Source organism: Leuciscus leuciscus, assembly GCF_965113295.1.
Source record: "Leuciscus leuciscus genome assembly, chromosome: 1".
Classification (NCBI taxonomy): domain Eukaryota; kingdom Metazoa; phylum Chordata; class Actinopteri; order Cypriniformes; family Leuciscidae; genus Leuciscus; species Leuciscus leuciscus.
In genome coordinates this window covers 26,962,130-26,986,649 of record NC_138725.1, presented here as the reverse complement: position 1 = coordinate 26,986,649, position 24,520 = coordinate 26,962,130, and the positions used below count along the sequence as shown (strand labels likewise).

The window sequence follows — 24,520 nt, the reverse complement described above, 5'->3', positions numbered from 1 at the left end:
GGTGCAACGGCTCGCAGTTTATCCGTGATCCGTACGGACCAGCTGGCCCACAGTTCGGCACGCATGTTCGATTCGCAAATTAACTGCTGAATTTAACCATCATAGAGTGAAAGTTTACAATTTGGACAATATTTTGTCTTGTCAATTTACATATTCAAACAATTATAAACGCAGAAGAAGAGGCGAAGATCGGGTCTCGCACCCGAAGCGCGCGCATGCAGAGAGAGAGAGAGAGAGAGAGAGAGAGAGAGAGAGAGAGAGAGTGAGAAAGGCGGGTTTCAGATAGCGCTCGAACACTGAAATTGATTCCTCTTTTGCGTTTCCTAAAGCTGATTTATCTAATGGCTTGGACCATTATTCATCAGCACAGCCTGTATATCATTATAACACAAGACAAAGTGGACAGAGCATTAAACATGAAACAAAAAACGAATAGTGAAAGTTAACAAACCAGGCACTATGAAAAACAAATGATTCTGATTTGACACAGACTGTGTTTTTGCAAACAGCTGTTAAACATGAAGAATGCTTATTTTCCACATTCCCGACTGGAGGACTCGGAATGACAGACAAAGGCTTTGCTGTGAAAAGTGTATCTAGCAGGTCAAGATGACACTGGTTTCAGTCTTCTAGTGTCCGACTGTTGAAGATATATGCATTTCAGGAGTAGCATTTCAGTAACAAACCAATTTTCTCAGAACTGCAGAGACTTAAGCCACTTTCAAGAAACGACTGAAACGCTTCTTTTACATCAACACTTGACCCATTAATACTCACACTTACTATTCTATATTACAATACATTACGAGATTATGAGGGGGAATCACCATATTTGTAACAAACATCTCAGGAAAGGAGACATATTAAACACAATTGCAGAGGTTTTATTAAGAAATTAATTATTCAAAATTAAAAAAAGATGCTAAAAACAGGAATGAACAGACAAGATACAAGAATCACCAAATCAGCTCCATCACACAGAACAGAGAGAGATTATACAGTCTGAGTCTGTCCGTTACTGTATTTACTATTATATTTAAAGCAGTTTACATATGAAGCACAAGAAAATTTAATCTAAACTTGGTGTCACTATTTCTTCACTGTGATGAGAGTTTTTTCTCTGTTTTCTGAGAAGAAAATAAAACAATGAACAATCCTCTGTGAGTTTTTGCTATTGTAAATATTGTTGCAGATTTGCTCTAAACTCATCAGTATTTTATTCTAATATTGTCGGCATCTCTATTTCCTCTGGGTGCTTCGAGTCCTTCCTCCCTGCAAAATAAAAGCATTGACTGACCTCTCGTATGTGTTTTTATCATGATTGCAGATGTTCCAGATCAGATGAGTGTGAATGATCAGATCGTGTGCGGCTCAAAACTCACCAGCTCTTCTTGCACAGATGATCTGAAGAAGAATCACAGTAGGAGCAGCAAACACTGCGATCTCAACAATAATCACAATCACTGCAGGAAACATGAGAGGAAGAAGATAAACTGTACATGACTGAAGTCAAGGGTATTCAACTATCAACAGTTATTGATGAAGCTTTTACAGACTGACTGATAGTTTAATGTTATAAAGCTGTCAGTATAAATGAACGTGTCGTACCTCTGTATAATAATCCAGCAGTCACACTGACTTCAGTTTCTCCTGGATCTGTGGATCACGTCTGTTAGTTCAGTTCAATACATAATGCCACTTATATACACAACATCACCATCACATAATGCTCGAGCTTCACACAGATGGCGATATGTGTTGAATTTGCAGGATAAGCCTAAATTACTTAAAGCCTAATTTGAGCTTGACCTGCGAACTTAAGGGTTATTCTTAGAGGTGTTATATGTGTGTGTGTGTGTGTGTGTGTGTGCGTGCGTGCGTGCGTGCGTGCGTGTGTGGTCGCAACATGTTTAGGTTGTTAGGGCCACATGTATTTTTAAAGGGGAACGGTGAACATCATTTGTGTAACGAAGCAGGTTGAAACAAAGGAGGAGGCAGGATCCAGCTTTATAAGATTAACTCAAAACTTCGAACAGGGAACACAACATTACAAAGTCAAGAATTCACCAACACTGAAACAAGACAGGGTTTAAATACAGAGGCAAACAAGCTAAACAAGATAACAAGGGGGCGTGGCTAATCAGAAACACCTGGGGAGACTAATAAACAAGAACAACTACAAGGGACTACAAAACATGGCACAGGACAGGAAATGACAAAAGTCCACACAAGACAAGGGTAACACAAGACAGGAATCATAACAATTTACCTTTCGGTTTCATATGGATTACATAATCAGGCTTTAGACATAGCCTATTTCGTATCGTGACTGAGCTGAGGCAAGTGGCGTTCGGTTCATTTTTGTGACGTGCAGTTCCTGGAGACAGAGATGACAGACAAACTTTTGTTGTTAGCCTATATGAATAAAGGTTTACAGTTTTGAACGATGTAGGCTATACTCTACTCTTATCTGTATGACCGAAAAATTACGGAGTTGCCTATTAAGTTATTTTAGCTGTTAAAGGGTTAGGTCACCCAAAAATGAAAATTCTGTCAGTAATTACTCACCCTCATGTTGTTCCAACCGCGTAAGACCTTCGTTCATCTTCGGAACACAAATTAAGATATTTTTGATGAAATCTGAGTGCTGGATCACTTCTCCATAGGCTGCTAGGTGGCCCAAACTTGCTGGCCCAGGAAAGTTATTAAAGAGATCGTTAATATAGTCCAAGTGACTACAGTGGCTCAATCTTAAGTATATCAAGCGACGAGAATACTTTTTGTGCGCAAAAACAAACAAAAATAACGACTTTATTCCACTATTCATTTCCTTCTCTCTGGGCCTCGTAGTGTTTTTGCGCAGCGCGTCTGTGTTAACACGTCACCACGTAGGCTCACTATTGAGAAAAAAACACTTAATTATGAACTTCAGTATTTCATTCATAATCTCAAACCACTTTGTGACATTTTGAAAAGCCATGCATGCATTAAGGCCACTGGAACCACAAACTTAACTAAAACGCTGGTTCTGATTTTATTGTTTGTTGTTTAAACGTGCATGTTGCATATTTTATATGGTCTATTGGTGAAGTAGCAATGATTACTGTGGAACTCCCCCCCCACAAAAAAATGAATAAATAACAGAACTGCTTTTGAAATTACGATTGGAATTATTATAGGCTACAAATTTTCGCTGTCGGGCGGAAACCATATTTTTTCACAAATCGATGCTATTGGTCAATCCCCACGTGGTTCTGTTATTTTTACAAATTATTAACCAATCTAAAGTGTTGAAAACAGCTAGAGAGCAAATCTCTTAACTCCACTGGACACTTCAACTGTCTGAGAATCCTCGTAACTCCACCTCCTCTTCACTCCGCGGCGGGAGACTCACGGAATTTTGTCTCCTCAGGATTGAAAGTTGCAACGATTAAGAAATCCTCATCGAGCAACACGTAAAGCAAGCCTTAACTTTGATTTTATCTGTGTTAAACTATGATATCAGTTATTGATGTATTTTAAATGTATTTAATTATTACTAGGCTTATTATACGTGTGCATTGAAGTTTTAAAATGTATCTAATATAATACTTGAATTGAATTATTCAAATATTTATGAAATATTTATTATTATTATTATTGTTTTTATTATTATTTTACTGACTCAAAGTTGGCACTGTGCATGTAAAATACCCCAAGTAGCAAGGTTTTTATTTATTGGGAGAAAAAAGGTCTGTCTACTGGCGCCAAGTAACGTTAAGCCTATCTTTGGATAACTCTGTCTGTTTTTTAGACAATAACGAGTGAAAATAGTTAGGTTAGATACATTACTCATCTCTGCCTTTTGGATTACCCTTTTGTATGTTGCTAGATTGGACTGCTATTGTGATTTTGACCTATTGCCTGGCTTAACGTTTCTGTCTCTAGAACCTGCTGCTAATAAACATCCGCAAATGGATTCTAATACTGCCTCAGCCTCGATGTTACAGAATACTTCGCCTCCACTGAATCCAGCGGAAGTTTCCAACTTGCAAGCAGCATTCGCCTATCAAAGTGAAGTGTTAAAGAGCTACCAAGATCAACTCACTAAGCTCCAGTCTGTCACCGAACACCTGACTCATTACATCCAGTCTCTTCCATTGACCACACCGAAGACGGTAAGCTTTGCATTACCAGATAAATTTGATGGATGTGCAGAGCAGTGTAAAGGCTTTATTCGTCAAGTAAGGATTTACTTTGATAACCAAGAAGACAAGTTTGTATCAGATGGAAAGAAATGCACTTTCATGATGACATTATTATCTGGCAGAGCTCTAGACTGGGCTGCGGCAGTTTGGGAAACGGTGTACAGTTTAGAACATCTTTTGATTATTTCATCCAACAACTGCACAAAGTGTTTGAATATCCCGCTAGGGGCAAGGATATATCAGCACAAATTCTACAAATGTCACAGGGTAACCGTACTGCTGCTGATTACGCCCTCATGTTCAGAACATTCACTGCTCAAAGTGGATGGAATGATATTTCACTAAAAGCTGTGTTTCAACAGAGCCTCAACCCTGATCTGCAAACAGAGCTGGCTTGTAAAGGAGAGAATTTATCATTTTCTGACTTTGTGACCCTCACTATAAATATTGATAATCTGATGAGACAAGCACCCAAACGAAGAAGTGTGAGGAAATTTCAACACTTTCCGCCTACTGTCTCGCAGCCGATAACTTCAACTACCAAGCATAGTGACGAACCAATGCCCACTCGGTCTATCTAGATTATCTGAGGAAGAAAGAATGAGAAGACGACAACTCCGTCTATGTTTCTACTGCGGTGAAGCCGGCCATCGCAGCCAAGGGTGCCCACATAAAATCCAAACAACTTCCCGGGTAAATATTGAACATTTCTCACTTCTAAATAACAAATCATTCAAGCTCCCTATTAAACTAAAGACTGAAGATGCATCTATTTCATTAACAGCAATGATAGATTCTGGAGCAGCTTTGAACCTCATACATAAGGAACTTATCAAAAAGTATGACATTCCCACCCAACCATGTAATCCTCCTATCAAGATCAAAGCCATTGATGATAACACAATTGGAGAGGGGATTACCCATCAGACCAAACCATTAACACTCCAAGTAGGTTTGTTTCATCATTGATTTCCCTGTACGTCGTTGACTCCCCTAAACATGAAGTGATCCTCGGATTTCCATGGCTGTCCATCCATGACCCTGTTATTTCCTGGCATTATGGTGAGCTGACCAATTGGTCGAATTTCTGTGAAAACCATTGTTTTTCCCAAGTTTCCCATGTTTCACAACTAACATTGAAAACCCAGAGACTAACAAGACTGTTAATATTCCCAATTGTTATAACGATCTGGCAGAAGTTTTTAGTAAAACCAAAGCAATGCAATTACCACCTCATCACCCCTGAGACTGTGCAATTGATTTACTCGCCAATGCCATGCCCCCTAAAAGTAAAGTCTACCACCAGTCCAGGAAGGAGACCCAAGCAATGGAAGATTATATAGAAGAAGCACTAAGCTCGGGGTTCATCCGACCCTCCACATCTCCAGCTGCAGCAGGGTTCTTCTTCGTTGAGAAAAAATATGGCGGGTTAAGGCCTTGTATCGATTATAGAGGACTGATGTTGTTCACACAAAAAATTCTGCTACCCCTTCCATTGGTTCCCTCAGCCCTGGAACAGCTCCGAGAAGCCACCATCTACAGATGGTACTCAACCAGAATAATACTTTTACCGCCGCCATTCCCGCGGCGGTAAATTGCGGGTGTGTATTTGCAGCCTCTTACCGCTAAGAGGCACTACAATCACAGACTTTCCAAAGTGTCAGTTTATTCTCTCTATTGCGTAATCTGCCGCCGCGCCGCGGCTCATTGGTAGCAAATCAATTCAAATGAAACATTGAACGAATTCATAATCACAATACTGAAATTACTGAAATTAAATTGAATAAATTGAATAATGAAAAAAAATTCAACATAAAACATTGCAATAAAAAAATATTAGGCCACATCAATGAGGCTTTATAAGAGCATAAGACATTAGTTTAACAGTATTCAGACGATAGCTCTGTGGTCAATGCAACAACATGAGCCTCTCGGAGCTTCGAGCGACCTGAGATCGAATCTCAGTGTAGCCGACAGTTTTTCGTATGTTTTTCCATTCTTGATGCTTAAATATGTATCTGTTTATTAAAGTCAAGCATCTTGTTTAATTATCAATTGTACATTACAACATAAATTTGCTACATTCCAGTTGAGCCGCTGCAAAGACGACACATCTGATGAAGGAAGACTGTCAGCAGATCGCACCAGAAAATGAAGATGATGAAGCTCGTCTTTAATCTGCTAATTTTTTTTTTTTTTTTTTTTTGAATCATTCACGAAATTGAGATGACTGACAGTGATACCCGGCCAAAGCAACGGAAGACATTTTTCAAAACAGATCGAACAAATCAGAAAAATACAAAAAAACAATGGAAATGTAAAATAAAAATAAAATTAATTAAGTTTGAAAACCCATCGCACATTTAATGGTATAAATAAAGTGTCGGGACAGTTTATTTATTTAAAACAGGGTTGCATCGATAGAGTTTTTTCCCTTTGCGATGCAAAATAAGAAACACAGTCTTATTCTTGCAACATTTTAAATTTCTATTGTCAAAGAAATTGCAGCTAAGTAAAAAAAATGAAAACGGTACAAAACGAAAATAGTTCAAAGCAACATAAATTAAGAACATGCGTTTTTCTTTGCCTCTCTCGCGCTGGATCTCTTTTTAGTAAGTTTGGTCTCCCTCACTGCACGCGCCGGGTCTCTCTCGAAATTAAAGGGATACTCCACTTTAAAATGAAAATTATGTCATCATATACTCACCCTCATGTTGTTTCAAACCTGTATGAATTTCTTTCTTCTGCTGAACAGAAAGGAAGATATTTAGAAGAATCTGGTTACTGATATTCTTCTAAATATCTTCCTTTCTGTCCATTAGAAGAAAGAAATTCATAAAGGATTGAAACAACATGAGGGTGAGTATATGATGACAGAATTTTAATTTTAAAGTGGAGTATCCCTTTAAACATTTCAGGGTAAAAACACACCATACAGCTGATAATATATGTCGCTGCGTGTCATCCACACAAATCACGAAAGAAAAAACTGTAACAAATAGCCTTTGTTGCTTCAAAGACACAGCATGCCTTGTTGAATTCACCTTACAATAAAACGAGGTTGATCGCGAATTAAAGAGCTCTGTATCTGCTAAATTGAAATTGTGTGTGGAAAACCTTTAAATACAATCAATAAAACTACAATATTTATAATTTAATAAGATATAGGGCCTACATATGGACTTTTGGAGATTTTGAGATTTATCCTTAAAAGAATTTCGCCTTTGCCTGCTCATCAGACTGGCTATCCGACACTCTCCATATGAAAGACGGAACATTAACACCTCTTGTCCTGCACCCCCACGATAAAGCAACTATAGCCTACTGCCTTCTCCAAACCCCCAACGGGCTTTCTGAGTTTGCAAAACAAAACAAAGTGTTTGCAATTCACACTTAAATCGCTATTCTAGACATTAGCAATAGGCTATTCAAGTGTCGATAATGAAGGAATTAAATAATTTAGGCTATGTAGTAATATTTCTGTCATAAATGTTTATTACTAAATATTTAATTAGGCCTATTTCAATAATTTAAGAATTAAAACGCTACTTCAGTTTGGGCCAGCTTTTTCCAAGCAAAACTAAATACAATCTTCAAACGCATGTTCATTTGTTGTCATTAACAAAATGTTCAACTCAATATTAAATTCCACAGGGATCTTTGAATCCTTAACCGCAGGGTGCGATTTGTGAATAAAGTTTTTTATTTTTGTATTCAAATAAATCTCGAACCACAGTGCTTCGTGCTGCTGTTAAACTAAATAACATTTATAGAATAATTATTAACTTAAATGAAACAATATCGCAACATTGACAAATACATTAATTTGATCTGTTTTTACAATTTAATTCAGGGCGATTTATTTAATTAGAGCGATATTTTCACCCTTTCCTTGTCCTTTCCTCATTGGGAAGCGCTCACATGATAGCTAAACATGTTTGAGTAGATCCTCTGTACCTCTCGGTTTCATATGGATTACATAATCAGGCTTTAGACATAGCCGATTAATTTCGTATCGTGACTGAGCTGAGGCAAGTGCTTTCGGTTCATTTTTGTGACGCACGGTTCCCGAGACAGAGACGACAGACAAACTTTTGTCGTTAGCCTAATACGAATAAAAGTTTACAGTTTTGAAACAAAACTCAGTGAGTCACGCATTGAATCAAAGCCATTTCTCTCTCCCCGCTTTGATAACAGTAACTTTCTCAAATGTTTACAGAACAAGCGGGAACCCAGTGTGCCTGTATCTTTCTCTATTGCTGTTCTATTACAAGATAGAAAGTCTAAGGCCTTCAATAGCCGTACAGCAAACTCAACTAATCTGGTGCCTATTGCACGTCTAACTAAGATTGGTGTAGGGAAAAAAAGTAAGACTGTTAAGTTAGCAATTTTAAACATCCGCTCACTTAAAAATAAATCACTTCTAGTCAATGACTTAACCCTCTGGAGTCTGAGCGTTTTTTTGGGCCCTGGGGGTGTTCTGACATGCCCTGACATTTGTGCTTTTTTCAGTTGCTTATAAACATATTAATGGCAAAGGTGTAAATTCACTCTATATAGCACAAACAGGACTACAATAATATGTGAGCCACATGTATGTACATGTTTTCATTTTTGAGAGAATAATGTTTATGCGTGGTTATCGAAAAAACTAAAAATTTAAATTTTTGAAATAAGACCACAAAACACATAGGGTAAACGTACCTATTAAGCTCAAGTACCCATTAAGCACACTACCATCTTGGAGCTCAGATTATAAAAAGAAACAGCAATGTATTATCCTATTTGATGTATTAACCAATTGATGTGTTTGTTACTACATACCTCCTGAAATTTTAAACCAATCAGACCATTGCACACTGAGATATGTGTATCCATGTGTTCACACTGTCTGGTGGTCATTTTGAAAGCTGTCTGAAAACTTTCACCAGAAGAGGAGCCCCTCAAATGTGCATTTTTTATATGTTTAAGCCTTTATTTTGGCTAAGTACATCTACTTATTGCAAAATTAAGAGATTAATGTTTAGACTTTTGCATATTATAACCTGGAACCTGGATGTGGGAAATAATTACAGTTAGATCTAAAAGATAGTTTTAGCAACATAGCCCAGATGCTACGAACATAGCCAGCTTACTAGCTGTATAAGATTGTGTGCTACACTAATATATTACTTCACAGGCATTAATGGCTTGTACTTTTAAATCCATAATATTATCATTTTACATTTTATTGATAGTCTGTGGTTTTAAACTGTTGTAATTTTTAAAGAATTCATATTAATGTTAGGTGAGCTTAAAGGGTGCACTACTGCCAATCACACAGCTTCAGTGTGACATCAATTTAAAAAAGCATTTCATAGATATTGTCAATAATAGTTGTTCATATTAAAATTTGTATAAACTTAATACATTACCTAGAATATTAATTTAGCTAAATATTTTCCTTTAAATTTCATTTAATATTTATTAATTAAAAATTGTTTTTGCTCCAATTAAGCACAGTGTGCTCCCTTTAAGCTCATCCACATTGAACGTCTATGTAAATACTTCATAATCAGACTTTAAATATTAACTGATGGTTGTCACTATGTTAATCTTCAAAAAAATTATTAATAAACTTATTTTCACAGTCTTAAGATGACAAAAGCTAGACGAAATGTTGCAATGAGTTTGAATGACACGTCACTATGAATAGGATAGGCTACCTGATCAAACTGAATGCCTTGTTGCTTGATTTTAGTCTTGTGATTGACTCTGTACCTTCAAATAATACTTTTTTCAATTATTCCTTAAAAAAGTTGTTTAAAATAAACAAGAATTTTTAATAAAACTTGTTGTGAGCTTATTGGGAACAGGGGTGTGCTTAAAGGGTACAAAACATACCCATTAAGCACAGCCAGACTTTTTATATTTAATCATGTACATCTTAATTGAAATACTTTTGTCATTTAAAATAAAATGAAATATTATAGTGTGAGAGATTAATATTTTATTTTAAAATAACTTATTGTACTAAAACCAATATCTTATGCACTAAAAATGTCTCAATGTAGATTTTGGTGAGCTTAATAGGTACGTTTACCCTACTAAATATGTGGCAATAAGACTTTTGACTTATGGATGTCGTCGCCTATAGTTTTTTCTTCAAAATTATGTGAAAATAGTCTTGCTTTATCGTTCACATAAAACCATACATTGATTTAAATTGATGTAAAACAGGTTTTGCTTGGAAAGCCAATATGCGAGGGGGCGTGAACGAGGAGTGGTTTACACCTTAGAATACACCCACTCTGCATAATGATGAGCCATTCACTCAGGTGTGACACTGACTGAGCCACAATGAAAGGACAAAAGATATATTTAGAAGAAGACTTATATTGACCATTTAAGATTTTGCTTACATCTATCTTGTAAATATGTTTTGCTATTTTATTAAAATGGTTACAATTACAACAATAATTACAATTTCAACAATATTTCAAGTGTACTCTTTCTTTGTAAAAAAAAAAATGATTATAGGCCCTACATTTTATCTATGTATTCATTAGTTTGAATATAACCAACATTGGAACAGCTAACATCTTAGTTGATGACTTTATTTTTGACAAAAATCGTATTTTATATATAGAAATGGCTAAACAAAAGCTTATTTGATGTGGCAGTATATTCTACAGTAAAAACTGTACCCAAATCTACTAAACAAAATGTTGTCTTTCATATTTCGTCTGACTGTAACGTTGTTTTCATGAAATATTAGGGCATATTGTTAATTTGCAGTTTAATACGTTAATTGCTTATACAAATAGCCTACATTTTATTTCAACATTCAGTCGATGTTTACTTATCTCAGTATAGCAATACAGTTTGCTAAAACATCATCATTCATTCACACACGCGATTTAAATTTAAACTGTCTTTGCCAGCTGTGGTAAACAGCGCGTATCTGTGCCGTTTATTCATTCATAAACAGAAACCCACGTGAAGAAATTCACGTGAGAAGGAAAAAACTTACTTGTATTCCTCAGCTCGCTCCTCGATATACCCGCACTTCTGAGGGACATTTTCGATTAGTATTATTCCTCACAGCGCTGCAAGACGGTGTAAACAAGTAATGATCTAAATAAACGTGTGTGTTTTCTCGAGCTGATGGGGGCGTTCACAGGATTGCCTCAGCCATTTGCGTTTGAATAGCGCGCGCTCTCCGTGGGCGGGGCCGATTATAACGTAATGAGATGAGATGAGCTCGACTGGAATCGCTCTCTTTTAATACAGATTTCACAAGATGAGAATAATTGTTTTTTTATATAAATGACTTCATTTAAAAGAAGAGAATTCAAGCTTCATGCCTGTCTGTCTGTATGTCTGTTTGACTGAGTATTCGCTGAGTTATTGTTAATTTTCGGACGCGTTTCAGAATGGACTTCACTGGCAGAGAGAAGGCAGAACTCGCTTCGTGTTTATTTTTCTTTATTTGGCAAAAAGCACAACACTTTGTTTTTATTGTGAGTATACACAAAAATAATACACATTTAACAGAATCGATTGATGTATGAAACTCCTATGGAAAATCAAAGTCAACAGAGTATTTATGAGTTTCTTTTACACTAATAAAAAAAAAGCGAGCTGGTATCGCCGGCGATACAGCCGACCTCAGGGGGTTAATAACCACAAACAACCTGGATTTTATGCTTCTAAATGAAACCTGGCTAGAAGACAGCTGCAGTGCAACAATCCTCAATGAAACAGCCCCTCCTAACTTTACTTTTATGAGTGTCTGCAGAGCTGTTAAGAGAGGTGGGGGTCTAGCTGCTCTTTTTAAAGATATTTATCAATGTAAGCAAATATCATTTGGGAACTACTCATCTTTCGAATATCTGGGTATTGTGTTAAAAGGTGCTCCACGCATTTTACTCATCATTATTTACAGGCCTCCAAAATATTCTCCAGCCTTTGCTGAGGAATTTACAGAACTGTTATCAACAATTACCTCAGAGTTTGACTGTTTTGCCATTGCTGGAGATTTTAACATTCACATAGATAATGCAGAAAACAATATGGCAAAAGAAATCAAAACTGTTTTAAAAACTTTTGATCTGATTCAGCATGTACATGGACCCACACACAATCGCGGACACACTCTAGATTTACTTATCAGTAAGGGTCTAAACATTTCATCGATTGTTATTAAGGATGTAGCACTGTCTGATCATTTCTGTATTTTCTTTGATATATTGATCTCTCCTGCCATTGAAGCTAGATCTGTGTCTGTCAAGAAGAGATGCTTAAATGAGAACACTAGTGTACTATTTATGAAGGCTATATCCTTAACACCAAGCATATCTGCTGACTCTGTTGATTTTCTCCTTGATTCTTTTAACTCAAAAGTTAAAAGTGCAATTGATGATATTGCTCCTGTGAAAGTCAGGAAGAAGAGTGGCAGACAAAAAGCACCTTGGAGAAACTCAACAGCAGTGCAAATTATGAAAAGACAATGCAGAAAAGCAGAGCGCATGTGGCGGAAGACAAAGCTTGTAGTCCATTATAACATCTACAAAGACAGCCTTCATGCTTTCAATATGGAACTAGGCAAAGCTAGACAGACTTTCTTCTCAAATATTATAAACTGCAATTTAAACAACACACGCACTCTTTTTGCTACTGTAGAGAGACTGACAAACCCCCCAAGCCAGATTCCCAGTGAAATGCTGTCAAACAGCAAGTGCAGTGAGTTTGCTTCCTTCTTCTCTGACAAAATCAATAATATCAGAAAGGTGATCAGCACATCATTGAGTTGCGCTGGGGTCAGACAGATCAGACCACCTGAAAAAGTAGTAACTTTGTCTGATTTCAATAAAATTGATGGCAAAATTTTGGTAGAAACCATACAGCACCTTAAAACATCAACATGCGCTCTTGACACACTTCCCACATCTTTTTTTAAAAGTGTGCTAAACAGTTTAGAAGCAGATCTTCTAGAAGTGGTAAATGCCTCACTTCTCTCTGGGAGTTTTCCAAACTCCCTGAAAACTGCAGTTGTCAAGCCCCTCCTGAAAAAGAACAATCTGGATAAGACCATATTAAGCAACTATAGACCGATCTCAAATCTTCCTTTCATAGGCAAGATCATAGAAAAAGTTGTCTTCAATCAGCTGAACAAATTCTTAAGCTCGAATGGATACTTTGACAATTTTCAATCTGGTTTCCGACCGCATCACAGCACAGAGACAGCGCTCATTAAGATAATAAACGATATTCGCTTAAATACTGATTCAGGCAAATTATCAGTGCTGGTACTACTCGACCTCAGTGCTGCATTTGACACTGTCGATCATAACATACTTCTTGACAGGCTGGAAAACTGGGTGGGGCTTTCTGGGATAGTCCTAAAATGGTTCAGGTCATACTTAGATGAGAGAGGTTATTATGTGAGTATAGGAGACCATAAGTCTGAGTGGACATCCATGACATGCGGAGTCCCTCAAGGCTCAATTCTTGCGCCACTCCTGTTCAACCTGTATATGCTCCCAATGAGCCAAATAATGAGAAAGAACCAAATTGCTTACCACAGCTATGCAGACGACACACAGCTCTACTTAGCCCTATCGCCTAACGATTACAGCCCAATTGACTCCCTGTGCCAATGCATTGATGAAGTCAACAGTTGGATGTGCCAAAACTTTCTTCAGTTAAACAAAGATAAAACTGAAGTCATTGCATTTGGAAACAAAGATGAAGTTCTCAAGGTGAACGCATACCTTCACTCTAGGGGTCAAACAACTAAAAATCAAGTCAGGAATCTTGGTGTGACACTAGAGTCAGACCTTAGTTTCAGTAGTCATGTCAAAGCAATAACTAAATCAGCATACTATCATCTAAAAAATATTGCAAGAATTAGATGCTTTGTTTCCAGACAAGACTTAGAGAAACTTGTTCATGCTTTCATCACCAGCAGGGTGGATTATTGTAATGGACTCCTCACTGGCCTTCCCAAAAAGACCATAAGACAGTTGCAGCTCATACAGAACGCTGCCGCTAGGATTCTGAGCAGAACCAGAAAATATGAACATATCACACCAGTCCTCAGGTCTTTACACTGGATCCCAGTTAGATTTAGGATTGATTTTAAAGTATTATTACTGGTATATAAATCATTCAATGGCCTAGGACCTCAATACATTGCAGATACGCTCACTGAATATAAACCCAACAGATCACTCAGATCATTAGGATCATATCAGCTAGAAATACCAAGGGTTCACTCTAAACATGGCGAGTCTGCTTTTAGCTATTATGCCAGCCGCAGCTGGAACCAGCTTCCAGAAGAGATCAGATGTGCTCCTACAGTGGTCACATTCAAATCCAGACTCAAAACACTTTTGTTTAGCTGTGCATTTACTGAATGAGCACTGTGCCGCTGTTCGTCCGACTGTACTGTACTGTATTTCATTTTATTTTTCTAAACTGTTTTAATTATTCTTATTTCTTTTTATTATTTTAATTTCTTCTATGTAAAGCACTTTGAATTGCCATTGTGTATGAAATGTGCTATATAAATAAACTTGCCTTGCCTTGCCTTGCCTCTATTAAGTGAAGCTTCAGCATTACCAATGCGAAGCCTTGAAAAGTGGAGCTCAAAGTTAAAAATAATTAACCTAGTTTCATTACTATCTTTTAATGAATCAATCAGCAGTTTTGGCTACTCTACTCTTATCTGTATGACCGAAAAATTACAGAGTAGCCTATTAGGTTATTTTAGCTGTTAAGAGAAAAATAAATCCAAATGAACGCGCCGCCACGTTTGTCGAACACTAATTCAACATCCCAGAATAAAACCCGACTTTAGAACAATGCATAGCGCCACTCGGCATGGTGTGCCAAAACACTTTATATATTATTATAAACTTCAATATTTCATTCAAAACAATCTCAAACCGCTTTGTGACATTTTGAAAAGCCGTGCATGCATTACTGCCACTGGAACCATGAACGTAACTCTAATTTTATTGTTTGTCGTTTAAACGTGCCTGTTGCATATCTTTATTTTATACATTTTATATGGTCTATTGAATTAGCATTGATATATATTTATATTATTTTTATTTTTTTAACAGAACTGCTTTTGAAATTGCGATTGGAATTATTATAGGCAACAGAAGTAAAGTCATTGTATAATATTTGTTCCTTAGTGTAAAATGGAAATGCATGGTAATTTTATTTTATAAATATAAGCAAAAAACTATGGTGTAACAGAGTTTTAGAACTAGACAAATCTCCCTGCATCAATAATAGGCTATAAAATGCATTAATAGGCTAATATAAAAAAAAAAAAACAGTAGTTCAAGTTAATTCGGGATTTGAACCCGTCATCTAAATGAGCGACACGTACGTTCTACCACTCGGCCATGACTTTACTCTTTGCAAAAAAGCCCAAACGTTCTAATGTGTGTAGAAGCGCTCTTCATTCGTCTCATTCCTCAATAGAATAGTACAAAAAAATTCTATTTTTCTGGCCTTATAAAATGTTCTATTCTGTTTGTAGTATTTCATCCTTACTGTTAATTGACATTAACCCTACTTATGGCAATTGAAAAAAATGCATTATTGGCTGCTGTTTTGCACAATATCCCTTTGAGCCACCTGGCGGTCATTTCGCGAATGACTTTGAAATGCGACTGGTTTATTTTTACCGCGCCGGCTGGCGCGGCGGTAATAGGCATTCTGGTTGGTTACCATCTGTACACTAAACTTGACCTACGGAGTGCCTATAACTTGATCAGAATCAAAGAGGGCGATGAATGGAAAACTGCCTTCTTCACCAATAGAGGGCACTATGAGTACCAGATTATGCCATATGGACTTGCCAACTCTCCAGCTGTTTTCCAGTCGTTCATTAATGAGATCTTCCGAGACCTTCTGAACCAGTATGTAATAGCTTACATTGATGATATTTTAATTTACTCAAAATCTGAGGATGAACATATAAGCCATGTCAAGACAGTCCTTTCTCGTCTACTCGCAAACCAACTATACGTCAAGGCCGAGAAGTGTGAATTTCACGTCAGACAGACTTCATTCCTGGGTTACCACATCGGTCACCAAGGGGTAAAAATGGATGAATCCAAAGTCAAAGCAGTCACAGAATGGCCACAACCATCCACCCTGAAAGAGCTTCAAAGGTTTCTGGGGTTTGCCAACTTTTATAGATGCTTCATCAGAAATTACAGTAAGATTGCTTCACCCCTGACACCCCTCTTGAAAGGGAGACCTTCGAAGCTGAAATGGACTGAAGAGGCCAACCAAGCATACAATACTTTGAAGGAAAGGTTTACAACAGCCCCCATCTTAAAACATCCTGATCCCGATCTCCCGTTTGTGGTGGAGGTAGACGCTTCAGACTGTGGAGTTGGAGCTGTACTCTCCCAACGTCACAGCCAACCCGGTAAACTATATCCATGCGCATTAATCAGTGTAGGCTGCCTGCAAACATATCTCCACACATCTCCGCTGTAATGTAGCCTAGATGCGCCAATCATACGGACAGGATTACATAATCAGATGGTACTGTACTGTTCGTATTTGGATTTGAGCCTAATAATAGTGAACATTTATCTAGGTTCACGTTAGAGCGAGCGGCCATGCCAGACGGATAAGTCCTCTTCATGTTTAACAAATCAAATTCTGTTGCATTTTCTTGCGCCAGTTTGAAAAGGGCAGCTGAAACACTACAGATAAATGCCCAATGCTGGCGGCCTCATCTAGAGAGAACCGAGGTTACGTTAGTAACCAAGGCGGTTTCTATGGGAGGAAAACGCTTAACGTGTAATTAAATGCGTTGCGTTCATATTCTGGGCTCATCTGCTTTTCTGTAGGATAGTATGGTTTATTAATAAGGTGTGTACAGCATTTGATCTTTATCACTGAAGTAGTCTATTAAGCCACATTAAGATTTTTCTTTTATTATAAGGGTTTTCTATGGAAGGAAAACGTTTAGCCTAATGTGCAATTAAACGCAATGTTCGTATTCTGGGCTCATCTGCTAATCTGTATAGGCTACACATGCTTTATTAATAAGGTGTGTACAGAATTTGATCTTTTAACATGAATGTCCATTGGGCTATTGTTTCAGCTTTTTGAACGTAGAAGTATGATAAATACATGATTGGCTATCAGTTTTATGTGGATAAAGGCATATTTTGTACATGACTACACATGTCCTTATAAGGCCAACAAATATGTCGTTTTAATGACATAGCATCTCGTTATTACGAGAAAAATATGTTGTTTTAACGACATAAGATCTCGTTATTACGAGAAAAGATGTTGTTTTCTTTTTTCATAAGGCTATACCCTTCTTGTTTTAAACTTTGTGCATGTGTATAGAATGTTAAATAAGTTAATAATGATAATAAGACGTGGTGATCATGGTTTTATCATGGTGATTTGTACAGAGGCTTCGTGGATTTGCACTTAAGCCTAAACAGACAGTGAATGAGAGAGATCGACTGAGCGCGTGCGATTACCTGCGTCTGTCTTTGAGGTCAAGTCATATTCGTGAAAAGGTTGCCGTGTCCAAGGAAAGTTAAATATTTGTCCTGTCATCCTTTTAACGTTTAAAATAAAGGGTATTTATTTACCATGAATGGCATCAGCGACAGCGTTGGTCAGCATCCACAGTGCGAGGAACTTGCGGTCGCGGGAAACAAAACTCAGTGAGTCACGCATTGAATCAATGCCATTTCTCTCTATTAAGTGAAGCTTCAGCGTTACCCATGCGACGCATTGCTGGTCAGCTGAGCCTTGAAAAGTGGAGCTCAAAGTTAAAAATAATTAACCTAGTTTCATTAGCCTGGTTAAAACCAGACCCTTCTCAGTTGAAACTGAGTATCCTGGAGAGAGAATTAAAATTCGCCGGAAGTAGTCTGGGTTTTCCCAGGCTATAGTTTCATTACTATCTTTTAATGAATCAATCAGCGTTTTTGAACCATAGACTGTAAAAAAATATGGACGTAGTGTCCGTGACGTCACCCGTAGGTTTCTGAAGAGCATTTTTGAAGCCTAAAGTGGGCGGAGCCGGCCGTCGCCATCTTGGCCTTGCGTCACTCCCGGATAACAGAAAATAGGCAAACAGGCGGGGCGTGAGTGGAGCTAAGAAGCCTGGCCATAGATATGAGCCTGGCTATCTGAAATCACCTAGCTCGACGTGATCGAGTTAGCTGATGATGTAAAGCCAATTAAAAGTTCCTATTTTTGCCCTTCGAAATATTATAATAGTTAAAAGACATGGCTACAAGTGAGACTGTGTATTACTTCGAGAGTGTTTGTGCGTGACAGTGATTTATGTGCATAACGTTACATGTCAGTCACTCTTTCATGGTCCGTCAGCGCGGCATCGCTCAAGTTCGTAGAGAGCTTATTCAGTCCATTTTAAATTCTGATTTTGGCCGCCTCTCAAATTGGTTAAACCGTTAAACCATAGATATATTGCCTTTGAAGTGCAAGTAAATGCGCTAGAAAATCCGCGCTCATTCATGTGCATTTAATGCACGGACGGAGAAAGCGCCGACGTCTGCATGATTTCATCTGACAGTACATAAGCATATTATAATCCATCTGTTCCATGATAGAAGAATGAACGAGCCTTTATTGACGTTTTAAATTTGAGAACCCCAAAAAGCAAAGAAATTGTCAGACATCCATCCATGTTCACAGAGGAAAACAACTGAAATACAGCGCTGGTTGTTCTCTCAAACGATAACGACGGAATCCAAAGACGTGGGCTTTGTACCCAAGTATTACATTTTATGAAATAATCCCGAAAAAAAGCACAAACACTGCAGAGAAGGCAAGTTCAGCAGCTAACATTTGCTGAGGTGAAGTGACGGCTAGTAACAGCAGACAAACGGCTAGCATTGACAGCGGCAATCCATCTGTCACTCAAGTGGCCACACCCTTAAATTTAAATATTAATCAACTAAACGGACGAGTTATAAAAAAATTCACCCCCCTCACAGTTGTTATGAAGGGCAAAATTAGCTGTATAGACCAAAGCCACATAGAGATCCAGGCTGTAAACATGTTTTTTTCTGCTGTAAAGTTGGCAATTTTAACATGGGGGAGATACAGATTTGACTCACTTCTGCAGCCAGGCCAAGCGGCCAGTTAATGAATTGCAGTTTAACTCACTTCCGTGTTGGTTTCAAGAGAGAGACGGGGAGGTTGCCGCTTGTTTTGAACGTGTTGTTGAATGAAAGGTTTAATGACTCATAGTGATGGGAATCCGGTTCTTTTCCGCGAACCGGTTCTTTCGGACAGTTCGTTTCAATGAACCGGTTCAAAAAACCGGTTCACCAGTTCTTTTACGTCATCACGTAATGACGTCAATTATATCATCCTGGCGGATAAATATACATTCAAATAAAGGCATTTGTAATCATAACTTCAGTTAAATAATAGTGCTCATCGTCATAATCATCTTGGATAGGTTTCTTACATTTACGTTTTGAAAATTAACCCTGTAGTAGGCCTAAGGCGATGCGCAAACGCGGATGTTTTACATGTCTTAAAGTGAATAAACTTCATCATTTTTATTTTATTTGTAATTAAATAAACTTACATTTCGCCGAATTCGGCCCCTCATTCAAGTCCTTGGTTCACCCGTGCTCATGTATCAGCACAGCGCATAGACAGTAACACAGCATCAGTTGGCCAAAAGAAAGTTCGGTTCAGAGACGTTGTTATCACGCATGCGCAGTCTCTCCAGCTCGTCGGTTCTCCGTATCGAACGTGTCCGAAAGAAACAGTTCTCGGTTCTGTACTGGTGATGCGAGAACTGCTGCAACAACCAGTTCTTGACTCAAGAACCGCCTGTGTGTGAGCTGAGAACTACTGAAACCTTACTAGGCTATAGCCTTATTCAGTCGACAAAACAAAAAACTTGATGCATATCTATGTTTAATACGTTATGTTTTGATTAACACATTATAAACATTTACTTTGCACCCTTTAAAACCTTGGCAAGAGTTTACGTCAAAAATGTATATCAACTTACTTAGAAATGAAACGATCTGTTCCAGAAAATAATGTTTTAGTATAATAATAAATGTTTAGTTTTACAATCCATTCATTGTGTTTCCAATCTTTAAAATAATACAGTGAAAAGGCAGTAGCCTATGTGATAAAAATGTTTCTAACATGTTTTATTTTGTTACACTTATTGATGTTCAGTAAAATACTTAAGATTTGCATGCATGTCCCTCTGAAAAAATTGCACGCATGCTCAGCTCATCAGCTCATCGGTTCTCTGTATCGAACGTGTCCGAAAGAAACAGTTCTCGGTTCTGTACTGGTGGTCCGAGAACCGCTGTACCTGTACGTTCGGTAGTGCGCGCATGCTCAGTATCAACTGCTCGTGCTCATCACTTCTCTCAGCACGTCTCAGTTCAGTGAACTGTTGGATTCACTGGAGTAACATATATGCCTACTCCGGGATATTGGTTTATTTTGAGTAGAGGTGACTGTCAGGATTCAGGCATGTCCGAAAGTGAGTAACTTTACTAACTTGTTGTGGATCAATGCTGACGCAAGACGCGAACTGTTTCGAACGATTCAGTCCGATTTAGTGTACTGGTTCGACCAGTTCACTAAAAAGAACCGGTTCAAAAGAACGATTCGTTCACGAACCGGACATCACTAATGACTCACTCAAAGACAGTCCATTGCCGTAACAACTGCGCGTTGAGTGACAGGCTTTCAATGCGCAGAGACGCTGTTTAGTTTCGGTTTATTGGTTACTGAAAATGTACTCGTTTTTGTGCACGCTGACCACAACGTAACACTTATTTATATAGCAACAAATAAATCAAAATAAATTAATAAATGCGGTAAAACCGCATATCGCGCTATTGAGCCACTCAAAATTACCGCAAGGGAAAAACGTGTGAATGTTCACGGTGTATTTTATGCAAACAACTCTAATCGTAGTTGTATCTCTATATTTACAGTAGGTAACTGTCATTGCGTATGTGTATGCAGCATGAGTCAAATACAATCTTCTGTTCGTGAACAGTTGTATTTCATTCATTAATCTGACTATGCATCCGTGCATTTAATTGCCATTGGCTCGTGTGATAGTAATATGGATCTTAGTAGTATTTTAAGTGATAATTGATTCTATAAACAACTATAAAAGATAAATTTCGGCTTTCTCCGTCTCCCTGCACCGGGCGTAATGCGAAACCGGAAGTGTCTAAGCACACCCTCGCTGATCTGAAATCCAAAATGGCGGCCACGTGCAACTAGCGAATAGGGTAGGGTGTTAATGGTGGTTAGGCTATAACGCTGTATTTGTTGTGTACACATAAGACATGAGGTCCATTGAGCCAGGGCAGCAGGGGCCGGGGCAGCAGGGGGCAGGGCGTCCTCGGTACGCCATGAGAGTATCGCGATACGTATCGTGGGTGGTGTATCGCGGTTTTTCGGTTCGGTTTGAATATCGTTACACCCCTAGTAAACATGTCATAGAATATGCATAAGTACGCTAATTGGGACACACCATAAAAGTCCATGAAATGAAACTAAAACAACAACTCAATGTGACAATCATACTGTAGAATATGACAGTCATATGTTGATAAGTGAACACTGAAGATAACTCTAGCATTATGCTCTGAAAAGCACTGATGTGAGAAAGACAGTGATGATGTACCTTTAGAAACGTGTGTGTTTATAGTTGAGGGATCCTGAGAGTGTGTGATGTGGACTGGATTCACTGCTGTTGTTGAATCAGCTTGAGCTGTGAAGATGAATGTTAGTTCAGATGATTAATACTGTTCAATATGACATTCATATTTTAACTTTGATCATCACATTACATAAAAAGTTAATATTTTTGCTGTCAAGTTTCAATTCCTTTATTATTTCCAGCATCACGTTTTGGACTGTTACTTCACTGCAGTTCATTAGTTTGAAGCAATGCTTTGAGTTACTCTTCTGTGAGAGTCAAAGAAGCTTTTGTTCCCTCAGTTTGTTCTGGTTCAGTGTTACTGACATTATGAGGGTCTTCTAACACTGTTTTCTCACCTGAATACTTGACAGTGTATCTGACTGAGGTCTCGAGTTTATTTCCATGAGTAAGCTGACATCTCCACTCTCTGTTGTCATCTTCATTCAGGAGTGTTGTAGTCAGAGTGATGATGATACAGTGATATTGATCTGATGATGATGATATCTGATATCTGGAGTCTGTCTTCAGATCAACACCAGCCTGATTCACCCACAACAGCTCAAATCCCACATAACTGACCAAATCATCACAGGAGAGTCTAGTATATGCATACAACTGACAGGAGAGAGTCACAGAGCGGCCTGGACTGATCTCAGTCTGTGAGGATGAAGATGATGATGATGATGACGAAGATGATGATGATGATAATGAAGATGGAGACACTGAAACTGAAACTGAACACAAGACACAAATCACAGACTCTTCAATCATCATCTGAGTTTAAAGGGAAACTTTTAAATTGACCACATAATCATAAATTTACCATGAAGAACATGCAGATAAACATAAGCATCAGTTCCTTGTTCGTTATTCACATATTGTTGGCAGATGTATAATCCATAATCTTCTTCTGTGACGTTCGTGATGTTCAGAGAGCAGTCAGACTCCAGACTCAGTCTCTCATGTCTCTCTGTGTCTTTCTTCTTTTCCCCTAAAGTAATCAGTTCATCTGTCTCTGAAAGTCTGAATCTGTTATAGTAGGTCCATGTAGTTTTAGATTTGCAGTCAGAAAGAGTTTTATTACAGGACAGACGCACATTTTCACCAGAACTGATGAACACAGTCACTCCACTGGTTCCTGAAACACAGTATATATCAGTGATCATTATGATATATGTTAATAAATGAAAACATAAAACATACCAGCAGAAAAAGCAGAAAACTAAAATACACACTGTAAATAACTGAGCTGATAAAATACATTAGACAATAAATGAGATCCGTGGCACTAGATGATGAATGTGACCATTAACTAACAGCCATTGTCATTTGATCCTGTTTTCTTTCAGTTTTTTTGCAATAGCAACTGTATTTAAAGACAAAGCAATCGCAGCCAAAGAAAAACTAATGTTCAAAAGTCAAGGGTCCAGAGCCCAACTAAAGCAAACACTGATCACCATCATGGTGACATCAAATGAAAATACAATGACATCTAAACCTCTGTCACCTGTCAAGAGCTTCTGTAGACGTCTGACAGAAATAAAGTCAGTCTGGTTAGTAATAAGTGAAGCTGGTAATGCTGTCTGTGGAGTTGTTTAATCCTCCTCTGCTGAGATCTTCACAGATTTAATGTCTTTATCTTCAGTCGATTTCATATTTTTTCTGTTCTTCTTGTTCCTCTGTCCTTCAGTGATTCTGCTTGTTAGCAGCAGGTGTTCATCAGTGTCTGAATTAACTCACTTGTTTTTATTCACTCAGTCATTTTATTCACTCAGTCACAACTATATTAGTGAACTAATGTAGGGAATAGTGAATGAGGGGTGTGTGTTTGAACACAGCCTCTGAGTGTCGACTTTGAGCTGTTAATTCACAGTATATTCCTGTAGGCTACTTTCTCAAAAAAGACAAATATCTCCCAGAATGCATTTGTTTCTACGTTATATTGCTGTTTTAATGGAAAACAGCATGTTACTGTCAAAATGTGGCCATTTGTTTCAGTGCACACTGTAAAAATTTGCTGTACAAAAAACTGCCAAATTTTGACAGTAACAAAATCGGGACTAAAATCGTGCCGTGTGAACTCAGCATTAGATGAAATCAACTGAAGATAAAAGACATTAGATCTCTGAAGATCTCAGCAGAGGAGGATTAAACAACTCCACACACAGCTTTACCCTCACTTAAAGCAAACAACAGACTCTCCAGAATAAACTATTAGTCTTTATCAGAGAGCTGTTCAAATCACTGACACACTCTTAATATGAAGATAATTCTTCATCATCAGATGTTTGAGTGACACTATGTCCAGTATCAGGAATAATACAGTATGATCTGTGTGTATCAATACACAACTCTGAGATCACAACGTGAATGTGTGCAAGAATAAACTGAGCATGTTCAAATGAACTCTTTCCAGACTAATTCCACTAAATGTTGTAAGGGTGGATTTCCTGCAGGACTGCCGGATGACTAAAGAAACATTGTCAGCAAGATGGTAGAAAACTGTACATTTCTTGTCCATTCCACCCACTGCCACTTATACCAACAACGGAAATAAGCACAGTTACAATAGATTAATATGTGGGAGAGCGTTGCTATAGAGAGTGACAAT

At 37.9% G+C, this 24,520-nt stretch overlaps 1 protein-coding gene and 1 long non-coding RNA gene across 4 annotated transcripts in view; one reads left to right on the top strand and one right to left on the bottom strand.

The window, feature by feature from the left end:
• Nucleotides 1–6,941, top strand: part of LOC309503251 — a 28,229-nt gene extending 21,288 nt beyond the window's left edge. Inside the window, exons 2-4 of one of the 3 annotated variants that reach the window (XR_014207581.1) lie at nt 1,328–4,157; nt 4,550–4,880; nt 4,972–6,941. This is a non-coding gene — a long non-coding RNA (uncharacterized lncRNA). Of the gene's footprint in view, nt 1–1,327; nt 4,881–4,971 lie in introns of all 3 variants that reach the window. The other 2 variants (XR_014207582.1, XR_014207583.1) reach the window with 2 other exon arrangements.
• On the bottom strand, nt 869–23,694 carry LOC309502334 (uncharacterized protein). Its single transcript, XM_082174703.1, has 5 exons — nt 22,266–23,694; nt 21,892–21,978; nt 1,609–1,656; nt 1,383–1,463; nt 869–1,272 (listed from the first exon to the last, which is right to left on the bottom strand). Exons 1-5 carry the CDS (start codon nt 22,681–22,683, stop codon nt 1,217–1,219), a joined length of 690 nt encoding a protein of 229 aa, XP_082030829.1. The 5' UTR covers nt 22,684–23,694; the 3' UTR covers nt 869–1,216.
• Nucleotides 23,695–24,520: the final 826 nt, after the last annotated feature.

What these genes read in the sequence shown, in the direction of transcription:
- LOC309502334 (XM_082174703.1), bottom strand. Translation starts at nt 22,683, where the DNA reads ATGATGATTGAAGAGTCTGTGATTTGTGTCTTGTGTTCAGTTTCAGTT. An exon ending in TGCTGGATTATTATACAGAG is followed by an intron (nt 1,464 to 1,608) that starts GTACGACACGTT and finishes TGTTTCCTGCAG; the next exon opens with TGATTGTGATTATTGTTGAG. An exon ending in CATCTGTGCAAGAAGAGCTG is followed by an intron (nt 1,273 to 1,382) that starts GTGAGTTTTGAG and finishes TTTATTTTGCAG; the next exon opens with GGAGGAAGGACTCGAAGCAC.